This window comes from Bidens hawaiensis, unplaced genomic scaffold (assembly GCF_021521415.1).
Source record: "Bidens hawaiensis isolate Kalapana, Puna unplaced genomic scaffold, B.hawaiensis_p1.1 tig00020307_1, whole genome shotgun sequence".
Classification (NCBI taxonomy): Eukaryota; Viridiplantae; Streptophyta; class Magnoliopsida; order Asterales; family Asteraceae; genus Bidens; species Bidens hawaiensis.
In genome coordinates, this window is record NW_027493086.1 from 159,740 (window position 1) to 172,960 (window position 13,221).

General features: G+C 34.7%; 1 protein-coding gene across 1 annotated transcript; it reads left to right on the plus strand.

Moving 5' to 3' along the window:
• Positions 1-315: 315 nt before the first annotated feature.
• Positions 316-3,449, plus strand: LOC143560244 (putative 4-hydroxy-4-methyl-2-oxoglutarate aldolase 2). Its single transcript, XM_077048584.1, has 2 exons — positions 316-406; positions 2,807-3,449. The coding sequence occupies exon 2, from the start codon at positions 2,817-2,819 to the stop codon at positions 3,315-3,317; it is 501 nt and encodes a 166-aa protein (XP_076904699.1). The 5' UTR covers positions 316-406; positions 2,807-2,816; the 3' UTR covers positions 3,318-3,449.
• The last annotated feature ends 9,772 nt before the right edge of the window (positions 3,450-13,221 follow it).

Below are 13,221 nucleotides of genomic sequence, written 5' to 3' on the forward strand. Positions count from 1 at the left end.
TATATATTAAAACCTATCACGACCTCCACTAAATTTCATAACTAGTAATGAAATATGGTAAGATGAGGTGACACACCACCATTAAATGTGGTGAGTGATGGAAATGGAACCACCCCTTCCCCTTAATAGATACACAATATCATATATTTCAAACTTCCATGACACTTGATAAGGGACGAAAAGTGTCAAATAACCAATTGATGAGAGCAAATTATGTACATTTACACTTTCACAAGAATAATAATAATAATAATGATGATCTTGACGGGGGTGGTCCAAAAATACTATGAACAGGATCGAATCATTTCATTTGTTCTTTACTTTACCTATAACTGGAGAACACCCGTGATCTGATCTGAAGCTACCATCTATCTATCTATTCCTTCGTTGCATACTTCAATCTAAGGTACTAACTCTGTTCACATCAACTGTCTATATGTTCTTGTAATTGTTTAGGAATAAACAGATAATCTTGATTTATGAATCGAACGTTAGATGTATGATATTTGTGAAAATTAATAGCTTCATCTTTTCCGATTGAATCTGAGATTGATTTAGAGAGCGAAACAGGGAAATTATAGATTCACTCTTTCTTTCAAATTCACAGATCGAATTCATCTGGATTTTGGGTATTTCTCTTGTCCGATTCTGTCCCTAATTTTGACCTAAGTGTGTAAACGAGCTCACCCGAGTCCAAGCTCATATCTCGGCTTGTATGTAGTTTTTCAAGCTTGGCTTGTTTTGAGCTTCATTTCTATAGCTCGAGTATGGTGCATTTGTAGTTTTTCAGGCTTGAGGTCAACTAGTTTATTATATTAATTATTTACTTATTTGTATACTACTTTTTGTGTATGTTTTAACTAGTTTTTATCCCCGTGTTACTGGGTTGTGTTTTTTTTTTCGTGTCTAATATTTATATTTTTTTGTATTTTAATTTTATTTATTGTAAGAAAGTTAATAATATACTTAGCTTTTGATGATGAAAGAGTTTCACAAATAAATGAGATGTTATAACCTGTTTAAAAGCTATGAGTTTGGTGAGGCTCATGACCCGCTTATATTTTTTTTTACTATAAAATTGTTTCTTAATATAAATAATATTTTTTTAAAAAAAAAAAATTGGATATTGATTTTTAGCATATCTCTATTTTGTTGGATTTGCATATAAAATATTTGGTGAGATTAATTTTTAATATAATTATATGTTATAACCCGTTTAAGGTTATCTGTGTTTGGTGAGACCCATATCCGTGAATTCGGGTCAAATGCATCAAGAAGTCTTCATTTACAAATAAATAATCTGGTGGCTTGAGAGAATGGAAGAAACAACCAGAGAGCTTTTAAATATTTCGTTTATATATATATATATATATATATATATATATATATATATATATATTTAAGATTAAACGCCCTGCTTGCGGTGCGCGCATATAATGTATATATGTGTGAACCCTCGGGTGGGCAAAAGTAAAATTGCACTAATTTTAACGTTATTTTACTAATCTCGTGAAAATAACGTTAAAAGTGGCGGAAGGTTAATCAGGCATCATGTGGTGGTGTTGATAGCCGAAAGACAAGGGCACATGCACCGATCAGCCGGTGTCCCGATGATTGAGTGCTATGTGCCTTATGTCCAAGGCTTGATGCAAAACTACTATCGAGCCGGGGGTCTCACCGGAAGCAGCCTCTCTATCCCTATGGGATAGAGGTAAGGCTGTCTACATCTTACCCTCCTCAGACCCTACCATAGCATTGCTATTGGTGGGATATACTGAGTACGATGATGATGATGATGATATTTAAGATTAAGATTCTAAGTTCCATAGTTTTTCTTTCCTTTTCCTTTTTTCTTTCTTTTTCCTTTTTTTTTGCGCGCAACATGTATTGCAATTTATTTACATCCTCATTTTACATTATTCGTTTATAATATTTTTATATTTTTTTGGATTTTAATTTTATTTATTATAAGGAAGTTAATAATATACTCAGGATTTGATAATAAAAGGGTTTCACAAATAAATGAGATGTTATACCCGGTTTAAAAGCTATCTTGGTTTAGTGAGACCCATGACCCGCTTATTATTATTATTTTTTACTAGAAAATTGTTTCTTAATATAAATAATATTTAAAAAAAAATGGATATTAATTTTTAGTATATCCCTATGTTATAAGATTTTTATATCAAATATTTGATGAGATTAATTTTTATATAATGAGATGTTATAACTCGTTTAAGGGCTATCTGGGTTTGGTGAGACCCATACCCATGAATACGGGTCAAATGCATAAGAAGCCTTCAATTAAGAATAAAACAATCTTATGGCTTGAGAGAATTTAGGGAGGTTTCGTTTATATATATTTAAGATTATATGTAACATAAATACCATAATATATATATTTTACTCATTTTTTTCATAATTTTATGAATAATAACTAGAATAGAATTATACATGTAGGCTCCCGAGCCTGCTCCAGCTAGACAACTGAAGCTCGGGCTCCTTAAATAATCAAGCTTGTTTTAGGCTCAAGTTCGAGCTCATTTAAGCTCGTCTCATTTTTGAGTTTTTAACGAGCCAAACTCTAGGAGCTCATGAGCGGCTTGGCTCATTTACACCATGTTTACCTCAGCGTATTTTGATTTGCTTGGTATATGTTTCTTGTATATTCTGAAACTCTCATCTATTTAAAGTCTAAAAGGATGGGTAATGTGTTAAATGTTATTCCCAAAACTATACATCTAAATTGAAATTATTCTATTTTTTTGTCTTATAAACAGTTTAAAATAATACCGCGTATTTGCAGAATACGTGATATGGCATTGGTAACAACGGCCGAAGTTTGCGATGCAAACCCGCAACTCCTTGTAAGCGGTGAGCTTCGTGCACTCCAGCCGGTTTTCCATATATACGGAAGAAGGCAAGTGTTTTCGGGTCCGGTTGTGACACTCAAGGTGTTTGAAGACAATGTTTTGGTGCGGGAATTTCTCGAAGAGAAGGGTAATGGGCGGGTCTTGGTGGTTGATGGTGGCGGTAGCAAACGGTGCGCAATACTTGGCGGCAATCCGGTGGTGCAGGCTCAGAATAACGGGTGGGCGGGTATTGTGGTCAATGGGTGCATACGAGACGTTGATGAAATCAACAGCTGTGATATTGGGGTTCGGGCGCTTGCGTCTCATCCAGTGAAGGCTAACAAGAAAGGGATTGGGGAGAAACATGTTCCGCTTGTGTTGGCGGGGACGAGGATCTTGGATGGTGAGTATCTGTACGCAGATACGGATGGGATATTGATATCTAAAACCGAATTATCGGTCTGAACATCGTGTTTTGGCTACGTATGGTGTTATAGTTTGTTTTGTGAAACTTGTTTTATAAACATGTGGACATTTGTGTACTAAATATTCTTGACTTTGAGAATACGTTAAAGAGCATGCTAAATTATCTTTAAACTGTTGTCAAGGAAGTTTGACTGACCAGAGATAAACATTACCAAAATCGACTAGTTATCAAGTAATGTGTCAAAACTGCGACTGGGTTTGACATTGCTGCTTATAAGATGTTCGTGTTTATTTAGACGATATAGCCATATAGGCGTGTATGGTCTGGTCTGGTCATATCTTGGTATAGATTTGCTTATATTGTTATGTTAGGTAGTAAATAGTAGAGGGGGTCAATAGTAATAATATCATAATATGGGGGTTGTAAGTGTAAATAGTCAGTTGTATTGAGTGTAGTTGAAGGAAGAGATGATACGGTAATAAACTAGCTATTGATTTGTGAGTTTATCTCTTTCTTCACCCTTTTTCTACAGTTCTTTAGCTCAATTATGGTTTGTATCGTAACATGCTATGATGTCTAGTTTTAGTATCGAGATTGTTTGATTATGAAACTATACAATAGCGCATTCTGTAGGTTAGTAGGTATAAGTATTTACTGCTCTACATGGTTAGTGGGTTGATTTGGATAAGTTCAAACTAGACATAGGGTCAACTTAGGCCAACTAAAATTAAAACATTCTTAAAAGGGTTAACACCATTCACGACCATGGTTTGTCTCCACCATCTACTCGTCTTGTTGTTGGCACCACCAACACCTCCGTCTTAACCATCAGCCGCCACTAACACTGCCAATGCCAACGCCACCATCACCGCCATAGCCATCGCCATCGTCGATAATCAACACAACCTGCAGCTGCCCTCCACCAACGTACCTGCTGTTGGGAATTAAGCCACCACCAGAGTATAAACATGGAGTCCAGATGTATATATAATTTATGTAAATATTCGTTATCAAAATACTTAACATCAAATCAAAATTCGAATGTTCATAAAAAAAAGAGTTAATGGCCATTTTCATCCCTATGGTTTGCTAATTTCGCCACTTCAGTCCAAAATTTTTAATTTTGTCAATTTAGTCCTCATAGTTTTAAATATTAGCCAATTACGTTCCATCTGTCTAACGGCATCCAGCTATGCCGTTAGTTTAAGGATATTTTTGTCTTTCTCCTTTTAATTTTGAGTTAATGGTCATTTTTGTCCCTGTGGTTTGATATCTTTGCCAATTCAGTCCAAAGTTTGAAAATTTGTCAATTTAATGTTCAGTTTAATTCAGTTTTTTGTATTTTTTATGTTTTTTGTTTATAACCCTGAAGAGCATAATTCAAGCCCAAACCCATCGAGCAACCTCAAATACTGGTATGCATTTACTCTGTTAACAACAGTAATCATAACCCCCCCCCCCCTATATTTAGTTTCTAGACATTTCCTAAAATCTTCTCCATGGTGGAATTCAATGGTAAAGTGGCCAAGGTAATTCCCTGAAACCGAATTATACAGAAAAAACTAAAAATTATTTTGTAGATTAATGTATAATAGTTGATTACGACCCAGATTTTCGTTATGATATGTTAATCTCTAAACCCTAAATATTATGCATTCATCAAAGAAACGATTTTTAGTTTTTGCATACAATTCGGTTTCACGGAATTGCTTTGACCACTTTACCATTGAATTCTACCATGGGGGAGAGTTTAGGAACCGTCTAGAAACTAAATACGAGAGGAGGGGGTGTGATTATTGTTGTAGATAGAGTAAATGCAGACTTGTTTTGGGCTTGGATAATGCTCTCTAGGGTTATAGAAAAAAACTGACTTAAATTGAAAAAAATTCAAACTTTGGACTGAATTGGCAAAAGTATCAAACCACAGGGACGAAAATGACCAATAACTCAAAATAAAAAGGAGAAAGACAAAAATACCCTTAAACTAACGGCATAGCTGGGTGCCGTTAGACGGATAAGACGTAATTGGCTAATATTTAAATCTATGAGGACTAAATGGACAAAAATACAAATTTTGGACTGAAGTGGCGAAAGTAGCAAACCACAGGGACGAAAATGGCCATTAACTCTAAAAAAAAATACCAAAATACTTTGTAACATCAAATTAAAATTAGAATTTCCACAGGATTCCATCTTGGATGATAGATCAAACTAGTATCAAGGCCCCGCGTTGCGGTTAGGGTATAAAACATTGAAATATGTCACGTTGAAATGTCGCATTGACCCCTGCTTTGTGACAAGATCATTAACCCGAACGGAAAGTAGAATTAAAACCGTCCAACAACGAACGCCCATAGTGGTGTCTTAACACGTAAAATTAGACTGAAAAATAAAACATAGAAAAAAATAACTAAGTCGCCTTAGGACCAAAACATTGAACGTGAAAAAATAGACGAAATCAATTGAACCACACAACAGTGTTGCAGTGTGTTAATTCGTAAAATTCAAACATAAATATACGAAAAATGTGTAAAAGAAAAATTATTGGGGACCAAATAGAAAGTAAAAAAAGTGTTAGGACTTTTAGTTAAAAATTAAAAATGTTTTGTAAAAAATTTGTAAAAGATAAAAAAACTCAGGGTTAAAAGTGAAAAAAAAAAGAAAAAAAAAGAAAGAAAAACTCTTATGCACAATGCACTAAGCTTTTATTCACACAAAGTTCATATTTGTATATACATAAATTGATGCTTCTTTATGACCAGGGGCGGACCTACATAGGTCCCATCGGGGTTCCGGGACACCAATGTTTTTTAAAAAATACTTAGAGACGGTATACTAAATTTTGTAAGGACCCCATAAAAATTAATACTTGGAACCCATACTATTAAGGCTAAACTAGTATAGTGGAAATTCCCTTGTTTTTTCTTTGAGAGGTTGCAGGTTCAAGCCCCTCCATACTCAGTTTTTGTTGATTTTTTATATCCTAGTCAATATTAGTTATTTAGTTAGGGTGTTTGTGTTTTTTTTAGTTTCTCTCATATAGTCATTATCACCATCCAACATATATAATAACAACATGGGTTTTACATATTCTTTTATTAATTATCTTATTATGTAAGACCATATATATATATATATATAGCTTATGTTTATGTTTTTCGAGTATGAATAAAAATGAATTAAAAATGTATGTTCTATCTAGTTTCTAATCTAGATTCTTTCTACTTACTCGTTTCCAATGACACCATATTTCCGTGTTTTATTATGTTACTCGTCTCGACCCGACCCGAATAACGACCGACCTGAAAATTTTGTAAACCGAAAAAGTTGGGACCCCGTTGACAAAAAATCCTGGGTCCGCCACTGTTTATGACTCGATCAAATTGATGTTTTTTGAAGAAGCTATCTGTTTGGACCCGACCAAACTGACCATGCATTTTTTTAAACGGCCCATTTTAACCTGACCAAATCGATTATTTTTTAAATGACCCGTTTTGACCCGACCAAACTGATGTAAATGGTCTGATTTGACCTAACCAAATTGATGTTTATCTAAAAACGCCCCTTCTGACCTGACAAAATAGTTTTTTTAAGCAGCCATGTCACCCGGTTTGACCCGAACATTATCTGATCCGTCATTCGGCTCACCCGTTTTGCTAGGTATACATGCCTAAGAAATATGCAACAGTTTTTATCAAAACATTTTTACACACATCTTAAAATGTAAACAATGAATCCTTACAATTTTTATCTTAGCCTTTTCGAGTATCGCTATATGCAGACTACACATATAACTTTTATCTGTTCGTAATGTTATACAACCAGGATATGAGCCCAGACAAGCACAACCAACCTGCCCAGTTTAGGTGGCCCAACCAGAGAAAAAAATTGTGGATACGTGAAGCCGTGAAGGCATACTCGTGATATATTGCTCGAGATGAAGGATCAGATTATGAAGATTGTTAGATTTTGTATGTTTATTTGTCCCGAGTACTAGTCTCCATGATTTTATTATGCATGCCTTTAAAACCTTATATATGGTATTACTTTTTATCTATTATAACTTCATATACAATTTAAAAATGTTCATACACAACCTTGTATATTTCACTTTTAACATCAAGTACCACAAGTTTAAAAATGTTAATATGCATTTCACATGTCGAATACACGAATGTTTTTGCATTGTTCTTTACATCTCATGTTGATCAGTTTTTCATGTTAATGATAGAAAACATGAATATAATATAAACCTATGAACTTGTTACAACTAGAGGTGTTCAAAAAAACCGGTTACGGAACCGGTTTGGCCGGTTCAACCGGAAACCGGTTTTTTAAAAACCGGTTTTTTTAAAAACCGGTTTGACCGGTTTACGTAACCGGTTTACGTATCGGTTATACGTTTTGGAGCCAAAACCGGTTTTTTTTATAACCGGTTTTTTTTAATAACCGGTTATTAAAAAACCGGTTAACCGGTTTTTAAAATAACCGGTTTATTACCGTTATAAAAAAAACCGGTTAACCGGTTTTTTAATAACCGGTTAACCGGTTAAACCGGTTTTCGAACGTTACCAAACGGCTTTATAGCCGTTTTTTTTTTTTTTGACCGTTTTTTAGCCGTTTTTTTTTTTGTTTTTTTACCATTTTACCCCCACAAACATCTATATATAGTTTAGGTTGGGTATTGGTTAGATCACACTTGATTATACAACTCCAAACGCTCTAAACGTTTATTTCATACGCGATTATACAACTCCAAACGCTCTTCTTTCGTAGTCGTTTATTTCATACTCGAGTATACCACTCTTAATTCGTAGTCGATTATCATGGCCTCCCAAAGTGCTGCTTCATCGGTCAACATGGGTGCCTCGAACACGGGAGAAACCGTCGTTCGGGTCATCCCCACGAAACGAAACCAAGATATTTGGCAACATTTCGACCTATGCGAAATGTCTAACGGAACCCAAAAAGCTAGATGCAAACATTGTTTGAAGTTTTATAACAAAGAAGCAAACTCCAGTTTAAGAGCTCATGTAGAAAAGCCCTCTTGCAAGGTCTTGAAGGACGAATCCGGAAGTAGTTCGCAGCCGGAGATGACGAATCAAGGAACGGTGTTTACGTACGACCTTGAAGCGGTACGTCAACAGTTTGGCAACTTTGTGATTCAACAATCACTTCCTTTCAACCACTTCGACAACCCTCAATTCACGGAGATGATGCAAAAGTATGTTCAACCACGCTACCAACACGTAAGTCGTTCGACCCTTAGAAGAGATTGTCTTAAAGCATGGAAAAACGCTAAATCCGAACTAATTTCATACTTTTCAAACTTACAAACTGGTGTGAACTTAACAACGGATGTGTGGTCGGTACCTAATGGTTCGCCCGACTCATACATTTGTGTGACGGCTCATTGGGTTGACCCCCGGTCGTGGCAAATGATGAAACGAACCGTTGCGTTTCAATTGTTTGATTACCCGCACACGGGTAGAAATATTTTTAAACTCTTGGATAAAGTCATTCGACAATACAAGATTGAAGATAAAATCTTTTCAATATCGTTTGATAACGCGTCCAACAATACGGCCGCGGTTGGCCATTTAAAATTAAAGTATAAACCTATCTGTGATGGAGCGTTTTTTCATAGCCGATGCATTGCACATATTATCAACTTGGCCGTGCAAGATGGGTTAAACGTGATCGAAACGCAAAGAAACAATTTTAAAAGAATGTTACGAGATGTTTTTAGCAACAATTCAACATTTTCAAGATACAAAAAATTTTGTGAAGAAGCTAACTGTCAATGGTTGGGGCCTAATTGGGATTGTCCAACAAGATGGAACTCGACTTGTGAAATGTTTGAGAAAGCCATCCAACAAAAACAATCGTTAATTGCGTTTCATCAAATTTTGTCAAATAGGGGTAAATGTGCACCGTACGATCCTAGAAACTGGTTATTGATTGAGATCGTTACGGAGGTTCTTCAAATTTTTAAATCTTGCACAACTAGTTTATCCGGGGTTTACTATCCAACAAGCCCCATTGCTTTACCAAAAATTGCTGTCATGTGCACAAAGTTGACTGAAATTCATTGTAGGGGTGCACCTTATTTTGATATGGGTGCAAAAATGAAAGAAAAATTTAGAAAATATTTTCAACAACTACCCGCTGTTTTGACCTGTGCGGCTGCGTTAAACCCTTGCATCAATGTTGGTGGTGTTGAAGCTTTAATAGAAAAAATTTGTGATGAGCTAGAGTTAAACGACGATCAAAACCCCCATTATAACCAAACTTTAAAGAATGCTTTCAACACCACCTTGGCAAACATGTATGATGTTTACCTTACAAAACACGGGTCGTCTTCCCAAATTCATGACTCGTTAAGAGCTGTTGCCCAATCCCAATCCCAAACCGACCTTGAAATGGGGATGTACTACATGATTTGGGAAGACGCCGGTAAACGTCAAAGGGTAAACACCCCAAGCAGTGAACTTGGAAGGTATGGTGGTACCAACTTTGTGAAACACATGACTCCGGATGAATTTAGAAGTCTTGATATGCTGGCTTGGTGGAGAGGTAAGGAGGATGAGTTTCCGATCCTCGCCGCCATGGCCAAAGATTTACTAACGGTCCAAGCTTCCACGGTAGCTTCGGAGTCTGCTTTTTCTGTTTCTGGCAGGGTTATATCGATTAGGAGGACTCGACTCACTCCACCAGCTGTAGAGATGTCGATTTGCTACAAGGATTACTTGGACTCTTTAGATAGGGCACAACATCAACGCTCACTCGAGGGGGAAATGGAGTATGAGGCGGCCTTGTATGAAGACGAGGTCAATCAAGGACACACTCAACCAATGACCGATGAAGAAGCCGCGTACGACGATTACCTAAGGAATAGCTCGGGATCGGGTAGCGAAGAAAATGAGTAACAAACATCAACTTGTTAATGTAATCGTGTCTAAGCATTCTTTAATGTTTGTATTTTTGAGTTACGAATATGCGATAACGATTTAATGTTTGTATTTTTAATGTAAAAGCTATAAATGAAAGTTATGTGTTTTTAATCTTCCAAGCAAAGAATGCTAACAACGAAACCCTAAACCCTAAACCCTAAAGCAAAAAAAAAAAAAAAAAAAAAAAAAAAAAAAAAAACCGGTTAACCGGTTAGACCGGTTATTAAAAACCGGTTGTAAAAAAACCGGTTTAATAACCGGTTCTAACCGGTTTCTAAACCGGTCCAAACCGGTTTGGCCGGTTTGAGTTTTCATTGACAAAAACCGGTTAATAACCGGTCGGGTTATTAACCGAACCGGTTTTTTTCTGGATAAAAAAAACCGGTCCGGTTAATAACCGAACCGGTTTTTTCAAAAAAACCGATTTGTGCACCTCTAGTTACAACCATTAAAGTAGAAACCATAGCAGAGGATGTAGTCGACATGTTTGTCATCTTGATCGAGTTTCCATTTAAGATGTATAATTAAGGATGAGGTAGGGTTTTTGAGAGGAACCCAGTTTTTGGGAGAGATGAGACACATGAATTTCTTATGTGTGTTTGATTAGGTTATGATATTAATCTAATCTCTCCCTTATATACATCCAATGTGAAACCCTTATTAGCTACTAAGGGTATATGATTCATCAACAATTATCAAACTAATATTTAATAAGGTATAATTTAATTATATTGATCTAGTAATATATAAATGATAATGATTGTCATATTAATAAATATATAATATATATTACTTCTTACATTCTTCCACTTGGCCGGGTAGTCATTTATTATAAGTATTAGATAAGTTTGATAAGAAGTTAATACTCATTTTAGCTTTAAACTCAAACTAGAGTACAGAAATACAGTCGTTGAACTGAACATCGGCTCAAGACCCCCATTAATCATTAATCATACTGAAGTCATTATTTAAAACTTAAGCATTTATGATCAAATTTTCCAACTATGCCCTTCAATACGTTTGATGACCTCCTAAGTTGATTCTAAACCTAAATGACCTCCTAAGTTGATTATTGGGTTTATTAGAAGTTTCAATTTTATGGATTAGCTCTTGGCTAGGTTGTTATCATTTTCAGGATTCCAAGTGTGTAAGAGTTGGTGCGGTATGGTATACAAGAGGTGTAATCAGATTTAAATTCGGAGTAAAATTTAATAACTCTCTCCCCTCGTATGTTGTACTTCTGACAACTCATTAAGAACTTTTATAGCTCTCATTGACCTTAGAAACCTTTAAGAATACAGCATGCTTATGACCATTATTTAAAGACCAATAAATTCTAATAGATAAACAAATTAATGACATTAGTCGTTGTATTTCCCCTTGTTTAAGGATTATTTTAGTATTTGTAAGAAATCATATTATGCCCATATTTAAGCAACAGTAAAAATTTTGTAAGAGTAACATTAGATTCAAAGGAGATAAATTTTGATGGAGCAGTGTCTTATACAAGATGTGTAAATTGAGATGATATCAAGTTTTCGCTCTCCGTTTCTTGCAAATCTTGCAAGTTATGATTAATAAACTTAATGCTCCCACTTTTCTTTGATAGCTCTAGGAAAGCTACAAGAGAAGTTTCAATAATGTGTGTGACATGGGAATTTTTCATGCATACGTTAGACTTGATTTGATTTCCTTAACGTCCAAATGTCATCAGAAACTTAGGAGCATATTTAGAAGAAATCGTATTAAGTATATATGAATGAATCTCTTTAAGATAGTGGATCATATAAGACAGATTAAATACAAGTAGATAGTCTATGAATGATAAATGAATTATGTATACATATTTCTGGTGGGCACATACTTATTCCTCAAACCAAGTATTGTCTAGGGCATCTAACACATGATTTGAAATTACTAAGATTGAGACTAGATGAAAAATCATCCTCATCAACCATGTCATGATTTTCATGAAATTTAGTTTCAATTGATGAAATTTATAGGTCTCATTTGTCTTTTGTTAAATTCTCAGTTGGCTAACAACAAAAGATGTGAAAGTATATATTATAATCTATTTCTATCGTATAAATGTTTCTATATAGATATTGATTATGAATAATATGAGTTTTGGGGTTAGAGTTACTTTATGTTGGCTATGCAAATCTCAAAATTGTCATAGTGTAGCTAAAGTATTGATATTAAATTCTAATTTATCTCAAGAATTTGTAAGGTATCATAAAGCATTAAGCATATTAGAAGATAGTTTATTACGGTTCTCATAGCCTTTATATTTAAATTTGTCACTAGCACTCATGATAGTTAATTGCTGATTTTTGGTATAGAAACGTGCATAACTAAACTCAACCAGTCATGTGTTAATTTGGAATATTATGATTAATAGACCTAAATATCATTAATATATAACTACCTATTTTAGCTAGTTCCTCTTTTGAATTATGGATAGCCTCGTTGATTATGCCTAGTCTATTGGCATATTTCTTACAGTGAGACTTCTACTTGAAGAACTTAAAGCTGGAAGTAATACTTGTATTTTGTCATTGGACCTTAAAATTATCATATTTTAGGTTTTAGTGGTAGTGAGTTAGATAACGTCTTATTTTCCAGTGCCAGACATTTCTTTTCTTGTATATATGTTGCTGATCAACATACGTATTTTCCTTTGGTACTTCTATGTGTAATAGTTGATTCTTAAGGGATTGAATTGTACTAGTTGAAACTTTAGTATGTAATAAACTGGAAAAGTGAACTTATTACCATGCGTAAGCGCTTAATTTTATGGGTAATGGTATTGTACATGATGTATAAAGGATACCATTTAACATTATAGTTAACATTTAAAAAGAAACGCATGCATCTTAGGAGTTTTATTGATTAGTCTTGGGAAAAACATAATCTAGAATAACTTTAGTGAGATCATTTAAATAATTTATTTAAATGAATTCTTGATTATCATAAGAGACATTATGTT